The sequence below is a fragment of the Cyprinus carpio genome, chromosome B23 (assembly GCF_018340385.1).
Source record: "Cyprinus carpio isolate SPL01 chromosome B23, ASM1834038v1, whole genome shotgun sequence".
In the NCBI taxonomy this organism is placed as follows: Eukaryota; Metazoa; Chordata; class Actinopteri; order Cypriniformes; family Cyprinidae; genus Cyprinus; species Cyprinus carpio.
The window spans coordinates 7,111,293-7,134,958 of NC_056619.1; the positions used below are offsets into that span (position 1 = coordinate 7,111,293).

Consider the following 23,666-nt stretch of genomic DNA (forward strand, 5'->3'; position numbering starts at 1 on the left):
GAAGTATCTACATAAGTCATAATTATTTCATTAATCATTAATTTATTTCAAGAAAATATGATCATATCACCCCAATTTTTCAATCTCTACACTGGCTACCTATTAAGTTCTGTATCAGTTACAAAATATTACTACTTACTTATAAGGCCCTAAGTAAGTACTTCTTCTAGTACTAGTCTTCTATCATGCTACAATCCCTAAGGTCGCAAAACTCTTTTCTTCTGGTAGTACCTAGAAGAGCAAAGTCCACTAAAGGAGGTAGAGCTTTTTTACATTTGGCTCTCAAACTCAGGAATAGTCTTCCTGATAGCATTTGGGGTTCAGACACTCTCCGTTTAAATCTAGATTAAAAACACATCTCTTCAGCCAAGCATTCACATAATGCATCTCATAATCTTGTATTTCAGTTATATCTGATCAAATGGCCATTCTTTGCCTTTTTTTTTTTTTGTTTGTTTTTTTTGAACAGCAGGATACGCAATGTTTTCTCTATTTTGCTTCTCTGTTTCTGCCATGGGATTGGCAACCCAAGGTAACTAGGAATTACACAAGCTTCAGTCTGGACCGAGCGGCAACCTCGCGCTCTCTCTCGTGAAGCCAACAAGGAAGTGACTAAAACTGCAATTCATCGACTGGCCGCTTGAGGCTGGCTGCAAAAGGGAGTCAGTCCCATAGACTCCCCATGTTAAAATGCCCAACTTTACAGCAGAAAAAAACATGTTTACAGCCTGGTTCAAAAAATGATTTTGGTCTATATTGCTAATTTTGCCCTTTGTGACAACTGTGAGGGGGGTGAATTTTTTTATAACTCATCCGTTTCTGCACACTTTGAGCTTCAAAACCGCTATTGAGGAGTCTATGGATGACGTCACGGACACTACGTCCATATTTTTTTACAGTCTATGGTCTGGACTCATCCCTTAAGAAGATCTGAGGTGACCGAACACCTGAGAAGAGATGATGCCAACCCCCCAGAGGACCTCAGATGATGCCAACCTTGAACCAGCATACAAAACATGACAGCTGTTTGTATTTTTTCATCACTAAATTCTCAACTCATGTGTTCCTATTATAAAATTCTTTTTGAGGTTTGTCTCCCTCTGCTGCCTAAATTTTGTAACGTCAGTACAGACCGCACTTTGCGTTTGCAATTTTAGACAAAAGAGGGCGCCAAATAAAAATAAATAAATAAAAAAAAAAAAAAAAAAAAAAAACTTGGATTAAATTCAAGACATTGAGAAGTGATATTAAAAATGAGAAAAGTTAAGTAAAAGAACAATCAGAAATATTAAGGCACGAAATAGGCCTAAGCTATATGATAGCCTACTGAGTTAAGCAATACTATTAGTCTGAGTAATGAGGTGAGACCCGTTTAGGGTTATCCCTGAGTTGATAAGAAAGACCAGATTTATCAAGGCTATTTAAAGAAGAGGAGGAGTCTCGAAGGTCCATACTCAGAGGCGGTATAAATTGAACGTCCCAAAAGACATTGTCATTTCAAAGACCGGCCGTCCTGTTGAGTTTTTCCCAAGCATCATGCCAGCCAAACCAGCACCTATCAAAAAGTCAGCCAAGAAGGCTGCTCCAAAAGAGGAGACGCCAGCAGAGCCGGCGCCCGTGCCCGAGGCTGTCCCCGCCGAGGCGCCTCCCGCTGAAGCGGCGCCGGTAGAAGCTTCCGCTGGAGCGGCCGTGGAGGAAACCGCTCCCGCTGCCGAGGCACCTGCTCCTGAAGGTATCGACGCATCTGAACGCCGCTCTTTATTTAAACAACACATACCTCAAAGTGTGCCTAACCCTAACAACATCTCATTTAAAAGAACAATTCGTCGCACTTTAATGTAAACTGTAAAATTTCTACTCACCTTAACGGTTATAAATGCTTTTGTTCTTGGACGTCTATCAGCTGTTATTTGAATGAAAGAATAAAAGTATCATCAGTTCTGTCGAGGACTCACACACGCCCTCTAATGAACTACATGCGCTACTGTCTGACACGTTTATCATTTACCATGGTAATCTGCCAAAACACCAGTTACTACAAAGTTATTTTAGAGTGTTATTTACCAGTGCTGTTTATTGAGATAGCCTACTAATATTTAAGTTTTCTCATTCAACAATGAGTTTTTATTTTTAGATTGTATTGTGTGTGTGTGTGTGTGTGTGTGTGTGTGTGTGTGTGTGTGTGTGTATATATATATAGTGTGTGTGTGTGTGTGTGTGTGTGTGTGTGTGTGTGTGCGTGCGTGCGTGCGTGTGTGTGTGTGTGCGTGTTTTTGTGACATCAGGACACAACTTTGTATAATGACATGGGTATGACACAGGTATTACAAGGAGAGGGTGACTTATGAGGACATAACCCCATGTCCCCATTTTTCAAAACACTCATAAACCATACGGAATGAGTTTTTTTGAGAAAGTAAAAATGCACTAAGTTTCCTGTGAGGGCGATAGAATTTACAGTTTGTACAGTATAAAAACCATTACACCTATGGGATGTCCACACTTTTCACAAAAACAAACATGTGTGTGTATGCGTGTGTGTATATGTACATATATATATATATATATATATATATATATATATATAGGCTATATATATAGGCTATATATATACTATTTAGTTGCTGCAAAATTGTAATGAATAATATATAATGAAAAAAATTCTATAAAATAAATGTTGATTTTTTTTTTTACTGGTAGCATATAATATATTTATTAATTTACTAACTACTTGCAAGTGTCTAATAGTATATCAAAATACTAAAGTTTTATTTTATAGAATCTATTATTTTTGGCAGAGACTAAGGCTATAAGAATAAAACGTCCTTTTTGTGCAGCGTTTTTTTTATTATTATTATATTTTTAGGAAAACTGAATTTTCTACAAATCCACATAATGCTAGAAGATAAGTTCTTGTAAAAAGTTAACTAAGGTGTCGGCATTACAATAATTACTTATAATAGATAGCCTGAACTATTACAAAACTAAATATACTAATTATTATAGATGTGTGTAGAAATTTCCCTAATATGTGTCTAACCCCGTGTTTCCTCAGAAGCAAATGAGTTGAACAGGAAGCACCTGTGATTTGATCCTTGAACCTTGTCTTACAACAGCATTGTAATTTATACCTTCCTCTAACGTGTAACTAACATCTTCTAACATTTATTTAACATGTAACACTAGCCTCTGCCCCTGCTGCTCAGGGTTAAACTGCTGCCCCTTGAGACGGAACCTCAGCATAGACTATATGAATGATTATTACCCTGTTGAAATGATTTAGGTTTTGCATAAGTGTACAAATAACATTTTATCTTCTCCCCTGTACAATATGTAAATCACATTTAATTTTCAGTTTTCAAATTTTACATTAACCCAAAACAAACTCATTTCCCCTTCTGCATTTTGTTTGATCTCTTTGCCAATTTTGACACCTTAACATTGTTCTTATTTCATCATTTTACAAAGACTGATTCATCAAGCCGTCATCTATCAGAGGAAATGCTGCATCTTCAGGAAACTGATGGCCTGCTGAGTGCAAAAACCACTGATCACCAAGAATGCGTGATGTCTGCCATTACTAGAACAGGCTGTGGTTGATGAGCATGCCTCACTGCATGCTGAAATAAAATGGCGTGACTTTTCACCTGACTCATTAACGTCTTCAGTTGCTGCCAAGGAAACCAGTGTGACCACTGCATGAGGGGGAGGTTATGTTAGGATGTTAGGTTACGGTAAGTAAGTATAGCTGCAACTGTTGCTCCATGACGCTAAACTACCATTACTAAAAAAAAAAAAAAAAAAAAAATGCTTTTTATAATCAGTACTAATCTAGTGAACTCTCCAGAGTGGCGCTGCGCTAATGGAAGTCTAATGATTTGCTATCAGGCCCTGCTGAGGAAGCTGCTCCCTCCACTGATGCTCCGGCTGTGGTTACATCATTTTGGTTTAGTCATGAGTTTTAAATGTTCCATTTCAGTTTGGATCTATACACTTTATAATGTGAGATACACCCATCAGAAAAAGAAAATTCATAAAGCTCATTCTCAAATGCTTTGATTGTGTTGTTTTGATTTTATTGACATATAGCATTGAAATCATTGATGCATGTGAATGAATCAAACTCTGAATCCTAATATTCCTGCATATTTGTTCATCAGCTGCTCCTGCTGAAGCTGCCCCTGTAGAAGAGCCACCTAAAGCACCAACACCACCTCCTCCAGCAGGTAAACCATCCATCCACCAAATCCATCCATTCAACACCCACCCACCCAAGCATCCATCCATCCCTCCATCCCATTCAGCCATCCACCCATAAATACCCACACCCACCCAATCAATCAGTCATCCACCCAATGCATCCATCCCCTAAGTCAATCAATCATCCACCCAATCTACCCATCCATCCACCCACCCAATCTATCCACTCATTCATCTTTCCATCCATTAATCTACCCATCCATCCATCCACCCACCTAAAGAATCTACCTATCGACGAATCCTCTCAATCATCTATCTATTCAATGCTCACATCCACCAAATCCACCCAATCAATCCCTCCACTCAATCCGTCCATCCACCCAATCTCACCTACCCATCCATCCATTCGCCCAATCTCCATCCACAAAATTGACCCCACCTATTCATCCATTCATATCAATCCATCCACCTGCCCAAACAATAAATCAATCAATCACTCTATCCATCCATACATCTATCCTTGAATCTGCCCAATCACCCATCCATCTACCCAATCTACCCACTCATTCATCCATCCATCAGCCCAAACAATCCATCATCCACAAATCCACCCATTCATCCACACACCCATCCACCAAATCCTCCCAATCAATACATCCACCCAATCAACCCCACCTATTCATCCATTCATCTGCTCTATCAATCCATCCATCTACCCAATCAATCAATAAATCCATCTATCCATCCATCATATCTTTCTTTTAATATTTTCAATACTGAAGAAATGCATGTGTTTTTCTTCTATGAATTTATTGTATATATGTCTCTAATGAATGTGCAGTGCCCGCAAGTGCCCCTCAGAACCTCAGTGTGGATGATGTCAATGATACCTCAGTCACTCTTAAGTGGAGATCCCCGGAGAATACTGGCTCTGGGCTGGATGGATATACTGTGGAATACTGCAAGGAAGGATGTGCGTATATTCTCTCAGTATTGCTGATAAACTCTTTAGGCTGAGGGATAGTGTTTCAATCATCGTGCCTTCTTCTTGAAATTGAACCATGTTGAACTATCAGATGTCATCAGAAAAGTGGGTTATATGACAGTCTGTTATAGCACCTGTCTTTGAGATGTCACCACAGACTGATTTATAGCCAGCTCCTCTAGGTCTCCCTATTAGGAAGGGATGCTTTCAACCAACTGTCACCATATCTGCACACCCCACATTTAGATTTGTGGATGTATATTGACATCACCACTAGTCTGTTGGGAAATTCATATTTGATGTTTAACTGGGTTGTTGACGCATAACATCCACAAGTTTTTATTATAAACAACGAGATTTTAGGTTTAAATTTTTTAAGGATGTAAAATGTATTATCAAAATAATGTAATGCATAATTTATAATCACCTTTTGCCTTTACTAGTGGATTTGATATGTTGCTGTGGTTTTTTTTTTTTAGCGCAAAATTATATATTTGCTTAAAATATATATATTTTTAATTGTACATGGAATATAGCATTTTTCCATTAATATTTCAAATTGTCAAACTGCAGTTAAATATACCCTTTATTTCCTAGTTATATTAAGTTCTATGAACATTGTAATACTATATATAAGTTTATATTGTCAAAAGTTTATTTATTACTATTATATACATATATTAAATTACCATATATGAAACATATCATCATATGAAGTAAAAATAATTGAAACAATTTCAAATAGCACATATATCTAACCTATAAAAAAAGAGATATATGTCATGTTCATGTATATCCATCCTAAATCCTGTCAATAAACATTTATATTATATAAGTAAATATAAATAATTGACATGTTTAAAAATTAATAACAAAAAAACATATATAAACATACAGATTTTTTTTTTTGTATATATGTTGTTTTAATTTGCATTTTTTGTTAAAGTTGTATATATAAATGCTGAAATATGGTTGCTACCATATAATACCATATAAAACAATCATATGCATATGTACAAATACATATTTTACTATGGTGATTTTATGATCTTATATCTTCAGCTACCCAGAGAATGTACATATGTGAAAATTATAAAGTGCCTTATAGGTAACATATACTGCAATATCACTCTTTTCATTTTTGTACGGGGCTGGTCAGTCTATAACCAGTTATATGTTCTTATATATAAATATATTTATGAGTGTACTTTTGTTCAGATCTCTAGGAGGATTTAAATCTCATAAGTTCTCGTCATCTGTCCATTTTTACACTATACAGCTTCTGAATGGGTGCTTGCCAATAAAGAGCTCATCACGTACAACCGGTTTGTTATCAGCGGCCTGACAACCGGAGACCTACTTAACATTCGTGTGGTGGCGGTGAATGCCGGAGGCCGCAGTGAGCCCGTCGCTTTGGCTCAGCCCGTCACCGTCCGGGAGGTCGTGGGTGAGTGTCTGTGCACTGTTAGACCTGCATGTGTGGGGGACAGATGAAAGTGAAGGGACGACTCTGGTTACTTCAAGGGTCTGATTACTTCAAACACTGATTACTTCATAGTGTTATACATTTTGAGTGTATTCTCTGAGCCCTGGCTCATGTGGCTTACTGCGTGAGCTCAGATGACAGTATGTGTTTCCCCACCGCGAGGGGAGCGGTGGAAGTGCTAGCTAGCCAACCTCTCCTGCCCTCAATGGGTTCAACAGCTGTGGGTATATAAATCCCATTGGTTTGTGCCGACAAGAGCTTTCATTAGCATTTAAATTATAAACATAAAGACCTAAGACTGTCAGTGCAATCTGAGCTCACAGCTGAGGAACACTGTAAACACATACATTTATCTCCTAAATAGAGCGAAGGTACTTATATAAATGTGTTTTTTAAAGATTTTTTATCAAAGGATCATATGAACTGCTTTCGTTGCTAGTATGACTTTGGTGACAGGTGCAGGGTCAAGACGTGTTTATATTCAATGCTTGGTTCTTTGCCCTTGCACTTCAACACTTTCATTAGGGGAACTTGACCTTGACTCATTTATTACTATAGTTATAACCCTTGCAAGTAAAACAGTTATTATTTGGTTGGATCAAGACAGTTTTTTTTTTTTAATATGGGGTAATGCAGTATTCTCAAGAGTGATTCTACATTAACTGTTAAAAGGTGAAAATTATTATATGGCAATATATTATTGCATAAATAATCAACATAAAGAGCAAACAATTCATTTGTCATAAATTATTTCTGTCATAAGTTTCTTATGTTTTTCAAACCTGTATGACTTTCTCTCTTCTGCATAACATAGAATAATATATTTAAAACCAAAATATATTCAAGATATGTATAAGTGTTTTAAAACCTAACAGTTTTGGTTACCATTTACTTCCATTTTCTTATAATATAAACTATAATGTTCCTTAAAGTAAATGATGACAGAATGGGGGTGAACTATCTCCCTTTAAAATGTTGTTAATTCTTTACTTATACATTTGTATTTTCAATATGAAATTATTTTAAATATTTTATTATTTTTGTTATGAAATATATTTTTTAAATATATAATAATTTAAAATAAATTAATGTATCTATAGTGCTGCCAAACATATGCATTTACATTTATATATTTTGATTATTATACTTTATATTATATATAAATATATTTCATATATAAACATAACATATTTTTCTTAAATATATACATGCATGTGTTTGTATTTATATAAATTAATAAATATACATAGTACACACTCATTTTTTATGTAAACAAAAGATTTTATTTTAGATGCGATTAATTGCAGTTGATCGTTTGATAGCACTAATATATATATATATATATTTTTTTTTATTTATATATATATATATACGTGTGTGTGTCTGTGTGTGTGTGTGCGTGTGTTTGTGTGTGTGTTAATGTGTGTTTATATTTTCCAGGTCAACATGCCCCCTTGTGGCCATTGTGTTGTGCATCTACAAGCCACTGTAATCTTAGGACCATTTTAACCAAACATCATTTTTATCTTATTATTAATAACCCAAATAAGATCCTGGAATAAAATGATTCTTGTTACGTAATGTTGTAATGAGGTCAAACAAGCCTGGCTGTTGGCTTAGAGATTCAAAGAGAACAGACTGTTCATCCATTTGGGTTTAGCAGGTGGATGATGTGGTGGATGGCAGTGATTCAAGACATCACACAAGATTACATATGAGAACAGTGACTGTAAAAAGGGTTTGAAGAACAAGGATGAGGTCTTTCACACGTACTAGCACAGGCTTTGGGGTAATTTGGTCAGGTATTGTAAGGTAAGCTGAAGGTGAGCTGAATGTGAACCTTCAAAGCCAACTGAGCACTCAGAGTCCCATCAAGCAGTGTGTCAGCAGGTCAGCAGTTGCTCTGGATCAGCAACGTGTGTCGCTCCACAGGTGTCAGTTGTTTATTGTCATAATTAATGAACTTGTTTCTTTGGAGTCCTGGGAAGTGAGGATTAGAGGTCTGGAGGGCTATAGATTTGGGAAGCTGTACTCTGATAGTAACAGTTGTGCTGTGAGAGAACAGCCAATAGAGATTTAGATCAGAGAGGTCAATGGCACATTCTGGCTGACACATGGTTGTTCAGGGAGAGAAAGTAAAAATTGAAAGTGTTTTATTTACGCACATGCTGGATTTATCCAGTATTTATTTTTTAATATATTATGAACTATTACTATAGTAGAAGGATTTGATCCAAACAACAAACAATCAACAACAAAACAAATAAAAAAGTCCCATAGTGGTCATATGTAGTATTTAGACACTTGTTGGAAAAATCACTTCAAGCTTTGAAAAAACATCACAGTGGGGTATTAATCTTGACTTTTATGTCACAGACAAAATGTGAAAATATCCACAGCTTGTGTTAAATGCAAAACTTATTTCAGGCATTTAACCACCCCCAGCCCCCCCTAAAAAAACACTGACTTGCTAAACTGCTACTGTAACTAATTTCCATGGTATGGCCTACTATATGTCATCTCTATTTCACTCTTAAAAATAGAGGTTCCCAAAGAACCTTTAAGTGAATGGCTTTTAAAAGCTTTTTTTTTTTCTTAGTGTGAAGAACATTTTAATAATCTAAAGAAACTTTTTGTGAATTGCAAAGGTTCCATGAATGCTTAAAGGTCTTCATGAAACCATAGCTGCAAATAAAGAAGCTTTATTTTTAAGAGAGCTGATAGTGTGCTCAAACATAGGCGTTTCACACGTGCTAGAAAGGTTTATTTTCATCCAGTTTCTTCACTATTTCTGTCCAGAGGGTCTTTCCAATAGAAATGTTTTCACACTTCTCTTATCTCTTAACCGCCTCACACAAGCACCCATCAACAGATGTTGGGTTTTTTTTAGTTTAGTTTATTGTTGGTGTTCTTCCGTTGCATCCATTTCTTTTTAGACCCTGAAAACAAGATCAGACAATTAGAACAAGACACTTCACATATTATGCTAATAATTATATTTACAACATGCAAACGTACACATAAAACTGAAGTATACTTTGAGCTTAACATTGTGACAGTGAGTACTGCATGGACGAGTGTCACTTTTTCTTTTTTTTCTTGTTCAAGTTGAGGAAAAGTGTTCATTTTAGAAGTTTGTGTTATTTCAAACTAAGACCATATTCTAAATCTAAATAATGGAAATCTAAATAAACATGCAATTTGTGCATCTAAAATTGCTCTTGTGGGTTTTTTTTTCTTTTCTTTTTTTTTCCCTAGATCGGCCCAAGGTCCGCCTGCCCCGTGCCCTGCGATCAAGATGTGTCAAGCATGTTGGAGAACAGATCAATCTTGTCATCCCGTTCATTGTAAGTTCAGATTTTTTTTATGGCAAACAGAGCTGTACTTTCACTGCAGGCTCTGATATGTTTCATAATTCTCTGTTTTGTAGGGCAAACCTAAACCTGTGATATCATGGACCAAGGATGGCCAGCCTTTGGATACGAAGAAGGTAAACATCCGCAACAGCGACAAGGATAGCATCCTGTTCATCCGCAAGTCTGAGAGAGAAGACTCCGGCAGCTATGAGATGACCGTGAAGGTCGACAGCTTCGAGGACAAGGCTAGCCTCATAATTCAGATTGTCGGTGAGACGCGCTATGATCAAGAGACCATTTGTTTCAGTGCTCTTCTTGGACCTTGTCTATTTGTGTCCTGTTTTCATTCTTAGTTCATACCTTGACACCTCTGTTGACCAAGTAAGACCTCACAGTGTAAAATGATCTATACTAAGAAAGCTAAATCATTTTTAATGCTCGGCCATCTGTGTATAGATCTGCCCGGTCCTCCTGCCTCTGTCAAGCTAGTGGACTCTTGGGGCTTCAATGCAGCTCTGGAATGGACCGCTCCCAAAGACAACGGCAACACTGAGATCACTGGTTACACCATTCAGAAGGCCGACAAGAAAACTGGAGTAAGTAACTGCCTACTGTCATGCTAATGTTGCCAGTAACAAGAAATATATGTCAGCACTTCATCTACAGTATTAGTTCCCCACTCGGAAAATTAACAGCACTTCCCTTTTTATTTAAGGAACAGTTTTATTTGAGGGTGAGAAAAATTGCACATTTGAGAAACTGGTATCTAAAATAACAGTGTGAAATGAAACACATCACATGTTGGGATTCCTGCCCCCAAATGGAGATTATGATCTGTCCCATATCTAAGATCTTCTCAGCTGCATCAAACATACACATTTTTGTGGGCAAAATTCTGAATTTTCAATAGAAATCTACACAGTGAGTATTTCCCAAACATATTTCACAATGGGTAAATTTAGTTTAGTATTATTTTTATCAGTATCCCACACTGAAAAAAACAAGTTTCAATAAAATTGCACTAGTAATTTGCAGAGCTTAAATCATATCCTTAAAGGTATAGTTCACCCAAAAATGAACATTATGTCATTAATTACCCACCCTCATGTCGTTCCAAACCTGTAAGACCTTTGTTCATCTTCAGAACACAAATTAAGATGTGATGCTCTAGGCCTTTTTTTTTTTGTTATTATTTTTTAGCATGTATATCGTCATACTTCAGCGAGGCTTAATTTAGCCACCTGTCAGACCTGTAAATCTAAATGAAGAGTCTTGAGACACTGAATATGGACATGACGTGTCTATCTATAAGTTTGTATCTGGGTGTTCGAGGCATGGGTCAGATGACTTCTTGGCAGGAGATCATCAGGTTGGGAAGGTGTAAAGTGCTGACAGATAGAGAGAGAGCTCTATGATGACATCTCATAACTCTCACTGTCATGATGTGAATGATACTAAACAGCTAGCTTGATGTGAATACAAGATGTGCAGAGAACATAAAGTACAGAAACACATCTAATCATGTAAACACACTTTAGGCAAAACCACAACTGGTTCTTGTTGATATTTAACATTGTAATGAAAATCTGCTTGTTTACGATCTATTTACTGGATGAAACCCACAGAGAAATATTTTCAGTCTTGTTCAAAATTGATTAAAAGCCAACATTCAGTTCTATCACTATCCTATCATTCTGTCCTCTCTTTTTAAATGCATACAGTATATCTGCTAAAAGAAAATACTGAGAGGATTGCTGTTTTTGGCAGGAGTGGTTGATGGTTTTGGAGCACTTCCACAGGCTGAACGCTACAGTCTCTGACCTTGTGATGGGAAATACATACACCTTCAGAGTTTTTGCAGAAAACAAGGTTGGAAGGAGTGAGACTGCTGCTGTAACAAAAGATGCTGCTCATATTCAGAAAACAGGTAAGATCACAACAACTCATTGTTTTAACTCTACAGCACTTCAGACTTCTTTCATTAAGTAAAATTAACCCAAACATATTTTAGTGGTGGTAAAAAATTTTAAGTATGGCCTTGAGTGCCTTATTGCTGGCAGCATAAGTAATATAATAAAATACACCCATGTTCATTCACTATGCTAGCTATTATCTGTTTGCTGTTGCCAAGCAATGTAGCAAATTACCCTGTTAAAAAAAAATAATAATAAAAAATGCATATGCTGGTTAGGTATGCTTTGAAGCATGGTAGCTGGTCTGAGCTGGTCCTGAGCAGTAGCTAGTTGCTTAGGACCAGCACATGACCCGTTTAAACCATCACATAACCAGCATAAACCAGCTGCCATGCTTCAATGTACTTTTCAGTTACATTGAAGTTATAAAGTTATTAAAATTAATCAAATGTGCAGAGAGTTTCTTGGGGACAGGGGCTCATATGTAAAGAAAATATATAACCTATCAATAAAAATACACAAACATTCATTAGGGGTGGGCGATATGACCAAAATTTTATACTTTTTATTTTGTAATTTTATGTCACGGTAACAATATATCACAATATACAAACCCGATTCCAAAAAAGTTGGGACACTGTACAAATTGTGAGTAAAAAAGGAATGGAATAATTTACATATCTCATTAACTTACATTTTATTCACAATAGAATATAGATAACATATCAAATGTTGAAAGTGAGACATTTTGAAATGTCATGCCAAATATTGGCTCATTTTGGATTTCATGAGAGCTACACATTCCAAAAAAGTTGGGACAGATAGCAATAAGAGGCCGGAAAAGTTAAATGTACCTATAAGGAACAGCTGGAGGACAAATTTACAACTTATTAGGTCAATTGGCAACATGATTGGGTATAAAAAGAGCCTCTCAGAGTGGAAGTGTCTCTCAGAAGTCAAGATGGGCAGAAGATCACCAACCAATTCCCCCAATGCTGCGGCGAAAAATAGTGGAAGCAATATCAGAAAGGAGTTTCTCAGAGAACAATTTCAAAGAGTTTGAAGTTATCATCATCTACAGTGCATAATATCATCCAAAGATTCAGAGAATCTGGAACAATCTCTGTGCGTAAGGGTCAAGGCCGGAAAACCATACTGGATGCCCGTGATCTTCGGGCCCTTAGACGGCACTGCATCACATACAGGAATGCTACTGTAATGGAAATCACAACATGGGCTCAGGAATACTTCCAGAAAACATAGTCGGTGAACACAATCCACCGTGCCATTCGTCGTTGCCGGCTAAAACTCTATAGGTCAAAAAAGAAGCCATATCTAAACATGATCCAGAAGCGCAGGCGTTTTCTCTGGGCCAAGGCTCATTTAAAATGGACTGTGGCAAAGTGGAAAACTGTTCTGTGATCAGACGAATCAAAATTTGAAGTTCTTTTTGGAAAACTGGGACGCCATGTCATCTGGACTAAAGAGGACAAGGACAACCCAAGTTGTTATCAGTGCTCAGTTCAGAAGCCTGCATCTCTGATGGTATGGTGTTGCATGAGTGCGTGTGGCATGGGCAGCTTACACATCTGGAAAGGGAACCATCAATGCTGAAAGGTATATCCAAGTTCTAGAACAACATATGCTCCCATCCAGATGTCGTCTCTTTCAGGGAAGACCTTGCATTTTCCAACATGACAATGCCAGACCACATACTGCATCAATTACAACATCATGGCTGCGTAGAAGAAGGATCCGGGTACTGAAATGGCCAGCCTGCAGTCCAGATCTTTCACCCATAGAAAACATTTGGCATATCATAAAGAGGAAGATGTGACAAAGAAGACCTAAGACAGTTGAGCAACTAGAAGCCTGTATTAGACAAGAATGGGACAACATTCCTATTCCTAAACTTGAGCAACTTGTCTCCTCAGTCCCCAGACGTTTGCAGACTGTTATAAAAAGAAGAATGCATGCCACACAGTGGTAAACATGGCCTTGTCCCAAATTTTTTGAAATGTGTTGATGCCATGAAATTTAAAATCAACTTATTTTTCCCTTAAAATGATACATTTTCTCAGTTTAAACATTTGATATGTCATCTATGTTGTATTCTGAATAAAATATTGAAATTTGAAACTTCCACATCATTGCATTCTGGTTTTATTCACAATTTGTACAGTGTCCCAACATTTGTTGGAATTGGGTTTGTAGATAGTTTTGCTTTAAATAAGGTCTTTATCATATATATATATATATATATATATATATATATATATATATATATATATATATATATATATATATATATATATAAATTATACTATAAAAAATTCATAATTCTTGTCACCAGTGCCAGCATCACTGTTTTATATCATGGTAACAACATACCAATGTCAGTATCACAAAAAACTACTGTTGGCATGTTTAAAGGTATTTATTAGATTAGAGGTAGTTGTTGATTAGTAGAAATGGAGTAATTTAATACTAATTATTAAGAAATGCTACATACATTGTATAAAGTCATAAAATGTATAAAAACGCTGCATATTCTTCACTGTATAAAAATAAATATATATTTCTTATTAAAGTTACAACTTTAATGTCACCTCATACAGACAGACATTGGTAGATGTAATCAGACTGTTTGGCCACTATTATGAATATAGTACTACTGATATAAAATTCTTGTATTTTATATGTACAATAAGCAGACATAAAGTTGAAAAAAGAGATATTGTAAGAAAGCATGAAGCTGGTGAATGCCAGAGTACCAATCTGTCAGTCAAGTCCAAAGCAAGATGCAAACCATAACAATGCTGACGGCAGACAGAAGTAAACAGACCTTGAACAGACCTTACTGTTTCTCACAATGTAGTAATGTAGTTCTGACTCCATAAGGCACATAAATGCACGAACGACCTCACAGTCAATAGTAAATGTTCCAAGTTGTTACACTGCATGGCAACTGCAAACAGCCTACAATTTAACTTAACATTAATTGACATAATTGATATTAATAAATGATACTTAGTGAACTGTAAACACATGAGGCCATTTTGTTGGCAGCAAACGGTGACAGCACATAAGTGTACTCACTGTGTGAAGATAAGACTTGGCTCTGCCTTGAGTGCTAATGACAGTTCTCATTCTTCACATCAGAGCTACATGGGATCTGCATAACATGGATTATGCTGCAGTGTTGCAAAACTGACAATAATTTAGCAACATGCATCAGTCAGCTCTAGACATGAGTTTATATAAGATCAGTTAACTGTTACACCGAGGCAGTGGACACTGAACTGGTTACGTTTCTTAACTTACAGCCTGTTTTAAATTTCTGTTCCATCCTGTAATTTCAAAAGCATTGCAAACACAAGGCCTTTTGCTATGCACTGCCTTAATTTCATATAAATTCTAATTAGGGATGAATCACAATGGTCAACTATTCAATTAGTCACCCAACAAACTACAGTCAGGTTGACTAGTTTACTTCGAATTCTCTTTATTTTAGTTTTAATATGTTTAGCTGGAATGCTTTAATTAGCATCATGCAGCTTGCTATGCTTTAGCTCATGGAAGGTAGCCCTTCAGGAGCAAGACTGGACACCCTTGATTTAAGGGCAGAAGAGAATGATTCACCGATAATCATGCAAACTGTATAACAGCTAAAGCAGAGCTAGGCAAATTTGTCCATTGAGATTTACTATCCAGCTGATTTTAGCTCCAATCCTCACCTGAACCAGCTAATTAAAGGCTGTCTAAAATTGCCCCCGTGCCCTTATTTAGGGCACTTTGCCCACTATACTCATATATAGGCCACTATTTGAGGGAACTGCCATTTTTAGTGGTGTCCAAGACCATAGTGAACATTATTGAGTGCACTCATTAAATCCCATAATGCACTTCAGTAATCGGTCTACAACCAATGTACATTCAACAGCTAGATGCATGCACTGTCAGAATAAATTCCTGTGTCTAGCATTTCCAGCACATTCAGAGTCCCCTTGCTTGTTTTCATTCACTCCTTCAAGTGGACTACATGTGTTGGAGCTAAACTCTGCAGGATGGTTGCCCTCCAGGAGCACGATTGGACAACCATGCCTTAAATTCATAGCTGCTACAAATAAAAACATTCAGACGGACATCTTTTGCTGTCCGCTTATGGTCCGACTGGGGCTCTATTTAGCCGACTAGGAACCCACCAATCGCTTTTTAAAACCTGTAGTTTTGCACATCCCTACGGAGCCCCGCACATGACATGCAAGAAAAAAATAATTTGTTCCCTCGATGTACTAGAATGTGCACACAATTACTATTCTGTTCCCTCTAATTGCTAAATCGTGTGCACAATTTATAAATTTTAATAAGTAAATTGTGCGCACAATTTAGCCTACTATTTTTTCCTGCAAGCCATGTGTCCAATCGTGCATGGGTGTCCAATCGTCCATCCCTAATGCCATGTAACAGCTATACACTCTGCACAACTGTCAGTCCCGGCTGAGGTTGTTGTCCCTTGTCCTGTAGGTATTGTCTACAAACCACTGGAGTACAAGGAGCACGATTTCAGCGAGGCTCCCAAGTTCACAGCACCTCTCAGCAACAGAGCTGCCACTGTGGGCTACACCACAAAACTACTATGTGCAGTGCGAGGCAGTCCAAAGGTACGGATCATCTGCTGATTTGGTATAGTCCTCCTTGTCCTTCTTCCATGTTGTCTATCATGGCTAGATGTTTGTAGCCAAGAATTAGCTGATGTATTGCTACAAATATACTTCTGGATGAGTATCACTGTAATTCAACAACAGCTGTTAATAATCCAATGATGGTATCAACATATCCAAACATCCTTGAGTTCAAGCTCAATAAATAGGTTAATTATACCAATAGCTGTAGTCATAAGGTACAAAAAGCCCAGTGCCGGCTGTTCCTGCTGACCAAGGAGGCCAGCTGCTAGACAGTCATGTGGAGACTGTGTTAGCTTGTCATTCCCAAGGAGGGGGATAGAGAATCAAGTTTCGAGAACAGCTGAGATGGATGCAAAATCTGGGCTGAATGCAAATCCTGGTGAGTTAGCCTTCTAGGACACTCCAAAATTCTTGTTCATTAAATCTAGCTGTGATGGGACCTGCTTTCTATTTCAACAAAGTTCCAAAGATGTCCGAGCTGTCTAGGGCATGTTGATTGCAATGGGATGCAAATGAAAATGTAAAACCTTCAAAGCCACAATAGAACGTGATATGTTTCACAGAAGAACAACTCGATAATGGCTTCCGCAAGACTAAGGTTACAGTATTTACAACATACTTCAAGCAATACAGTAACACATGGGCAGATTTTGAGTTTGCAGTCAGGGACTCATAAAGGACTGTGACACTCAAAAGTCCTTGCTCTGGTTTGTAGTGCTGGGGCCCAATTTCCATTTGGCACCAACAGAGTTCCATGGTGTCTTGAGCTTTTTGGATGGAGTTGGAAACCTATAACCTTCAAAGTCATAAGAGAACCCCAAGATACACTTCATAGAAAGATGCCATAGATTATTTTTCACCCTCATTCTGTTCCATGTTTATCCGGGTCAGTTAACACAATTATGCCTTCTTTTTCTACTTTGGTGCTGAAAAATCAGGATATGTCTGAGACACAAGAGTACTTGACAGTGTGATAATGGACAGTAAGTAAACACTGGAGTAAGCAGGCTCCTGTAATGTACTAGACTACAAAACCATTATTGCATCATTACAAGCCAGTGGTGGAGCCTGGGTGTTTTCATAGGGGAAGCCAGGTTAGGTCCCAGAACTGTTGGGATGGTTTTTCCGCCCCTAACTCCACCCCTGCTACAAGTATTCTACCAGGATGGTTGAGAATTGTGCTGAGAAATGGTTTGTAATCATATTGTGCCAGACCAAGCTCAAGTGGAAATGCACTTGGAACTGTTCCTCAGTTAATGGAATGAGTTTTCATGAGTTAATGGAAATGATGCTCATATTTTTGTCCAGATTAATGACTTGGACAGTCTTATTTGTGATTGGCTTGTTAATATTGCCAGTATGTGAAAGTCCACTGGTTGACTCAACAGGAGAGTCCTGATTCTTGAAAATGGCCAAGGACTCCTTGGATTGAGTTGGGCAGATCATTCCACCAGGAGGGAACATTTAATGTAAAAGTCTGTGAAAGTGATTTTGTGCCTCTTTTGGATAGATCATTAATGGAATGTTTACTTGAAGAATGAAGCTTCTAGAGGGCACATAAGTCTGAAGTAATAAATGTACAGTAGGTAAAGGGGTGTAGAGCCAGTGGCCAGCTATTGGTAACCAGTGCAAATTGATAAATAGAGGTGTGACGTGCATTCTTTTAGGCTCATTAAAAATTAATCAATTATTAATCTTCTGGATTAATTGTAATGGTTTGATAGAATTGGCTGGAAGAACTGCCAAGAGAGCATTGCAATAGTCCAGCCTGGACAAAACAAGAGCTTGAACAAGGAGGTATGAAGCATGATCCGAAAGAAAGGGTCTGATCTTCTTGATGTTGAATAAAGCAAATATACAGGACCAGGTAGTTTTAGCAGTGTGGTCTAAGACAGTCAGCTGATCATCAATCATAACTCCAATGTTTCTGGCTGTTTTTGAAGGAGTTATGGTTTATGCCTAAATGGATGGTGAAATTGCAATGAAACTATGGGTTAAGTGAAACCACAAGCAGTTCTGTCTTGGCAAGGTTGAGTTGAAGGTGATGGTCCTTCATCCAGCAAGAAATGTCTGTTAGACAAGATGAGATGTGAGCAGCTATCGTCAGACCATCAGGATGGAATGAGAGGTAGAGTTGAGTGTCATCATAAAAGTGATATGAAAAGCCATGTTTCTGAATGACAGAACCTAGTGATGCCATGTAGACAGAGAAGATAAGTGGTCTAAGAACTGAGCCCTGAGGCACCCCAGTAGTTAAATGTTGCCACTTGAACACCTCACCTCTCCAAGATACCTTGAAGGACCTATCTGAGATTTAAGACTCAAACCACTGAAGTGCAGTTCCTGAGATACTCTTTGCCAAAAGGGTTGACAGGAGGATCTGGTGGTTAACATTGTCAAAAGCAGCAGACAGATCCAGCAAGATGAGTATTGAAGATTTGGAATCTGTAATGTTGAATGGCTATATATTTTGGAATGTCCACTTCTGAAACCAGACTGGTTGCTGTCCAGGTGGTTGTTCTGTGTGAGAAGTTTAAGATGGAAATGGCTGGTTTTAGCTAGTCTCTCAGTCTGAGCAGCTAAAGAAGTGGTCAAACCCCCTCTAAAACCAGCCTGCAAATGAGCTATGACCAGACTGGAAGACCAGCTAAAAGTTCCATGGGACATCAGTTAGCATCATAAGGTTAAAGTCCTAACAGAATGCTGAAATGCTTCCGTAAACTTGACCCATGAGGTGCAGTAACATGCTGTTCCTGCTGGTGAACCTCGAGTAGGCAGAATTTCAGTGAATGAGACGTGTGACATTTTATATAAGAACCATGACACCTCTAAGTGTGTGTGAGGGATAAAATTAATGAGGCAACTGGAGCATTAGCACTGCAGTTGGGAATAGCTTCAGTTACAGAAGTTGACAGCATTGCTGTGGATTAATAAATGCCTCTCTGTTTGTTGTCTGTGTATTAATTACATCTTATTAAAATTTATTTTATTTAATTGAGGGAGTGTTTGAATGTTAATGTGTTAAATGGTCCAATTGTGAATTACATGTTAATGTTGGTTGTGGTCACGTCAGTTGAAATGATATGTATTTTGTTTGCAGCCTAAGATCGAGTGGCTGAAGAATCAGATGCTCATAGGAGATGATCCTAAATACAGGCAGATCAACAACCAGGGAGTGTGCTCACTTGAAATCCGCAAACCATCCAGCTTTGATGGTGGCGTCTACACTTGTAGGGCCAAGAATGCCCTTGGTGAGGCTACAGTTGCCTGTAAGCTAGAGGTCAAACGTAAGTACAGGATCGTTTGCACTTTGCTTGACATGCTAATGCTACAAGGTGCATTTTCAGCTGATTATAGTGACATTGACCCTTTAGGTGTTTATCCAGGAGAGGAATGGAAAGCAAGCATTATTTGTGCTGACTATGATTAATTTGAGCTGGTTTTAAGCATGTATTTATGTGTGTGTGTGTGTGTGTGTGTGTGTGTGTGTGCGTGTGTGTGTACTGGATGTTTACAGAGATATGCTGATGATCATCTGCTTTTCTCTTTCACTAGAGGTGATCATCCCAGATGAAAAAGACAGGAAATAAAATTATGTGCACAGGTCAGTATATAATTTTTTTTTCAATCTGTATATATATATATATATATATATATATATATATATATATATATATATATATATATATATATATATATATATGCATGCATCATATAAATATTATTGCTGTCAATTGATTAAAATAAATTAACTAATTAATTGCACATTTTTTTCTGAAATTAATCATGATTAATCCCACCTTATTTTAACGTTTTTAAATATACTTTTATATTGCAATAATTTCCCATTCAATCTTCAAATTAATGTAGAAACAACATAAAGACAGTATATTTTTAATATTTGTTTAGTGGCATCTTTTTTATGACTGAAGGTGAGTATCACTGATACCAATATTACTGATGTCTCTAGGAAATTGTTCTTTTTTTTCCCTAGTATTTAACCATTGACTATAGCCATTCAACATTACATTAAAATTGAGAGCTATCAATTTTAACATTTATTAAACTTCTAATTTGAACTTAAAACAATCTACACATAAACCCATTATAATAAATGTCATATTCACCTGTGCCCTACAGCACGTTATCAACACTTAATTCTAAATTAAATATAGATGAATCATTAAAGCTACTGTACAAAAGTTATTGATTTCCTCTTTTTTCTTTTGTTCTTTGATTAACAGACATCACAACAGCTGGGTTATTAGGTTATTTGACTGCTATTACTGTAAAAGCTGCCGCTGATGTATTTGATGTGGATCTGACACAGTTTCATTCACACTTTAATATGAACAGACTACAGTGCGCGCTGCCGTATTTGTGTGTGTGACTGAAGAGCACGCACTATGAGCACAGTATAGTGGTTGACAGGAAAGGAAAATTCATGTTTACTGACAAATGGCCTGACAACATCTCATCTGACCGCAGTTCACTGCCATTCTACTGAAGCTCCTTGTCACCTGTACCATTTCCGCGCTCGGAATTATAATTATTATTTAACCCTTTTAAAATAATACAAAAAAATTTAAATTATTATTATTTATTATTAGCACTAATGGTAAAACAATGCAATATTACTTTAATATTAATATTACTTGCCTTCATATCAGTATATGCAGTGGCAGTTGCATACTGAAATAACTCTGAAGGGCTGATCCCACAATTCTAAATGTGCATCTAAAGCATGTCTGTTATGTAGTGACATGGTTTTTAAAAGGTCTGTAAATCCTGTTGAATTCACACCAAGCTTTCATGAAGGTTTCACTGTTTCACCACTCATATCTATGAAAGGCATAAGCAGCATGAGGTTTAAGTGACAGTAAATAGTTATGGTTTTAAACACCAGACATGAGACAGAATTTTTTTTTTTTTTTTTTTTTTTTTTTTTTTGACTTTATATAGATTTAGGCTTGGTTCATTTGCAACATGCAACTAAAACAAACTCACATACATAATGTCACGTAATATTCTACAACTGACAAAATACAGCAACCTGAGGTGGAAACCCGCTTAAAACAACCTGATGAAACTTCATGGCTGACATCTGTTTGTACACTTTGCATGTCTGACTTGCCTATCAGTGAGTCTCTGACATGTGACTGCAGCTGTTTCCCCCTCTGAGACTCCCTTACATGGTGGAGCCTGCAAACTGTGAGAATTTAGCCGCTCACACTCAAAGATGTCTGTTAGTGGCTGTGTGGGCTAAAAATGAAACTGTGGCCTTGCACAGAGCAAAGAACGGAACACAGCACATCACTATAACTTCTGACAGAAACACACTGCTGGACAACACCTTAAGTTGACGCCTTACAGTATGTTTGGTTTCCAAGCACTGAAATATTTGTGCTTGTTTAACATACCATACAAACAACACCTAAGCCCTAGGAGCTGTAAGAATATATATATATATATTATATATATATATATATATATATATATATATATATATATATATATATATATATATATATATATATATATATATATATATATATATATATATATAAATATAAAACAGTTTTATACCTTTTTTTTTCACTTGACAATCAGCCCCCAAAGACACACTAAGTTTTTAAATTAAAATATATTGTGTAAATTGCACATAGCCAGGCTCCAAACGATAGACGGTGGTAATTTATCAAGCATGAAAAAACCCACATCCTTGTGGTAGTTATGTTTAAAGAAACAGTTCACCCAAAAATTACATTTTACTTGCCTTCAGGCCATCCAAGAAGTAGATGAGTTTGTTTCTTCATCAGATTTGGAGAAATGTAGCATTATATCACTTGCTCATCAATGGATCGTCTGCAGTGAATGGGTGCCGTCAGAATGAGAGTCCAAACAGCTGATAAAAACATCACAATAATCCACAAGTAACCCACACCACTCCAGTAAATTAGCATCTTGTGAAGTGAAAAGCTGTGTGCTTGTAAGAAACAAATCCATCAAGACATTTTATACTATGTTTCTCCTGGCTAAACTACAACTCCATAAGCCATAATAATGCTTCCTTCAGCAAAAAAGTCCATCTCCTCTTGTCCTCTCACATCAAAATCCACCCACACACACACACACACACACACACACACACACACACATACACACACATATATATATATATATATATATATATATATATATATATATATATATATATATATATATATATATATATATATACTTTATTTATTTATTTATTTTTCAGGACTGTTTTGGACTATTTTAGCTTGTAAGTGGTACTTGATCTGAGCATGTTTCATTTAGACTGGAGAACTTTTATCTGCAAAAAGCAATACTATGGATAGAGGAGATTTTTTGAAATTCATCTTTGCATACAGCCTGTGTGAGAAACTTCTTGATCAGCATAGTATGTGTACTGTGTGTATATGTAGTAATTTAGTAATTTGGATATTGCTGTACTTTTAGTCTTGAAAATGGTCAAAAATCAGTCTTTGTCTTTTGCAGTTCTCCTGTTGAGGAGCAGCAGGACACAGTTCTGTAGAATGACAATGGTGAGAAAAGATACGGTTTCCCTGTTTATCCATAAAGCATCTTCATTTTGGATCATCTGTACTGTATTACTTGTGTCCTGATGCTGAAAACTATAACAGCATGCCTTATCTATTAGAAATGTCAATAAGTGCCCACTAGTGCTGTTTCAGTAGATGTGGTGTGGTTTAACAGATAAATTCTGGGTAGTGGCGTTTCTTGGTATCTGACACACTTTCTTCTCTCTTTTTGTCGTAGATGTTTACAGTGGTGTGGGTGGATGAACTGATGTGTGCACAGTAATGAAGTCTCCGACTTGCTTCTGTGATTAACTTTGGATAGTTTCCCATTTTCCCATTTTGCTTCAAAGTAGCAACACCATATAAGTTAGTTTTATATTGTTGCATGTGTTTCAGGTGTCACTGTAGTTTATTCCTGAAATTCCTTGTTGTAATTGAGTGTTTCCAATAAAAGAATAAACTCACTATA

General features: G+C 36.9%; 1 protein-coding gene across 4 annotated transcripts; it reads left to right on the forward strand.

The window, feature by feature from the left end:
* Positions 1-1,477: 1,477 nt before the first annotated feature.
* On the forward strand, positions 1,478-23,666 carry mybpha (myosin binding protein Ha). 4 transcript variants are annotated; one of them, XM_042750721.1, is made up of 14 exons: positions 1,478-1,732; positions 3,889-3,933; positions 4,161-4,226; positions 5,042-5,173; positions 6,465-6,632; positions 9,930-10,018; positions 10,102-10,297; positions 10,484-10,623; positions 11,795-11,954; positions 16,435-16,604; positions 19,729-19,915; positions 20,184-20,232; positions 23,154-23,200; positions 23,436-23,666. In XM_042750721.1, the coding sequence occupies exons 1-12, from the start codon at positions 1,537-1,539 to the stop codon at positions 20,216-20,218; spliced, it is 1,584 nt and encodes a 527-aa protein (XP_042606655.1). In that variant the 5' UTR covers positions 1,478-1,536; the 3' UTR covers positions 20,219-20,232; positions 23,154-23,200; positions 23,436-23,666. The 4 variants fall into 4 exon arrangements, with proteins under 4 accessions (XP_042606655.1, XP_042606656.1, XP_042606657.1 ...); XM_042750722.1 differs by having other exon boundaries at positions 1,480-1,732; positions 16,468-16,604; XM_042750723.1 differs by lacking the exon at positions 3,889-3,933 and having other exon boundaries at positions 1,480-1,732.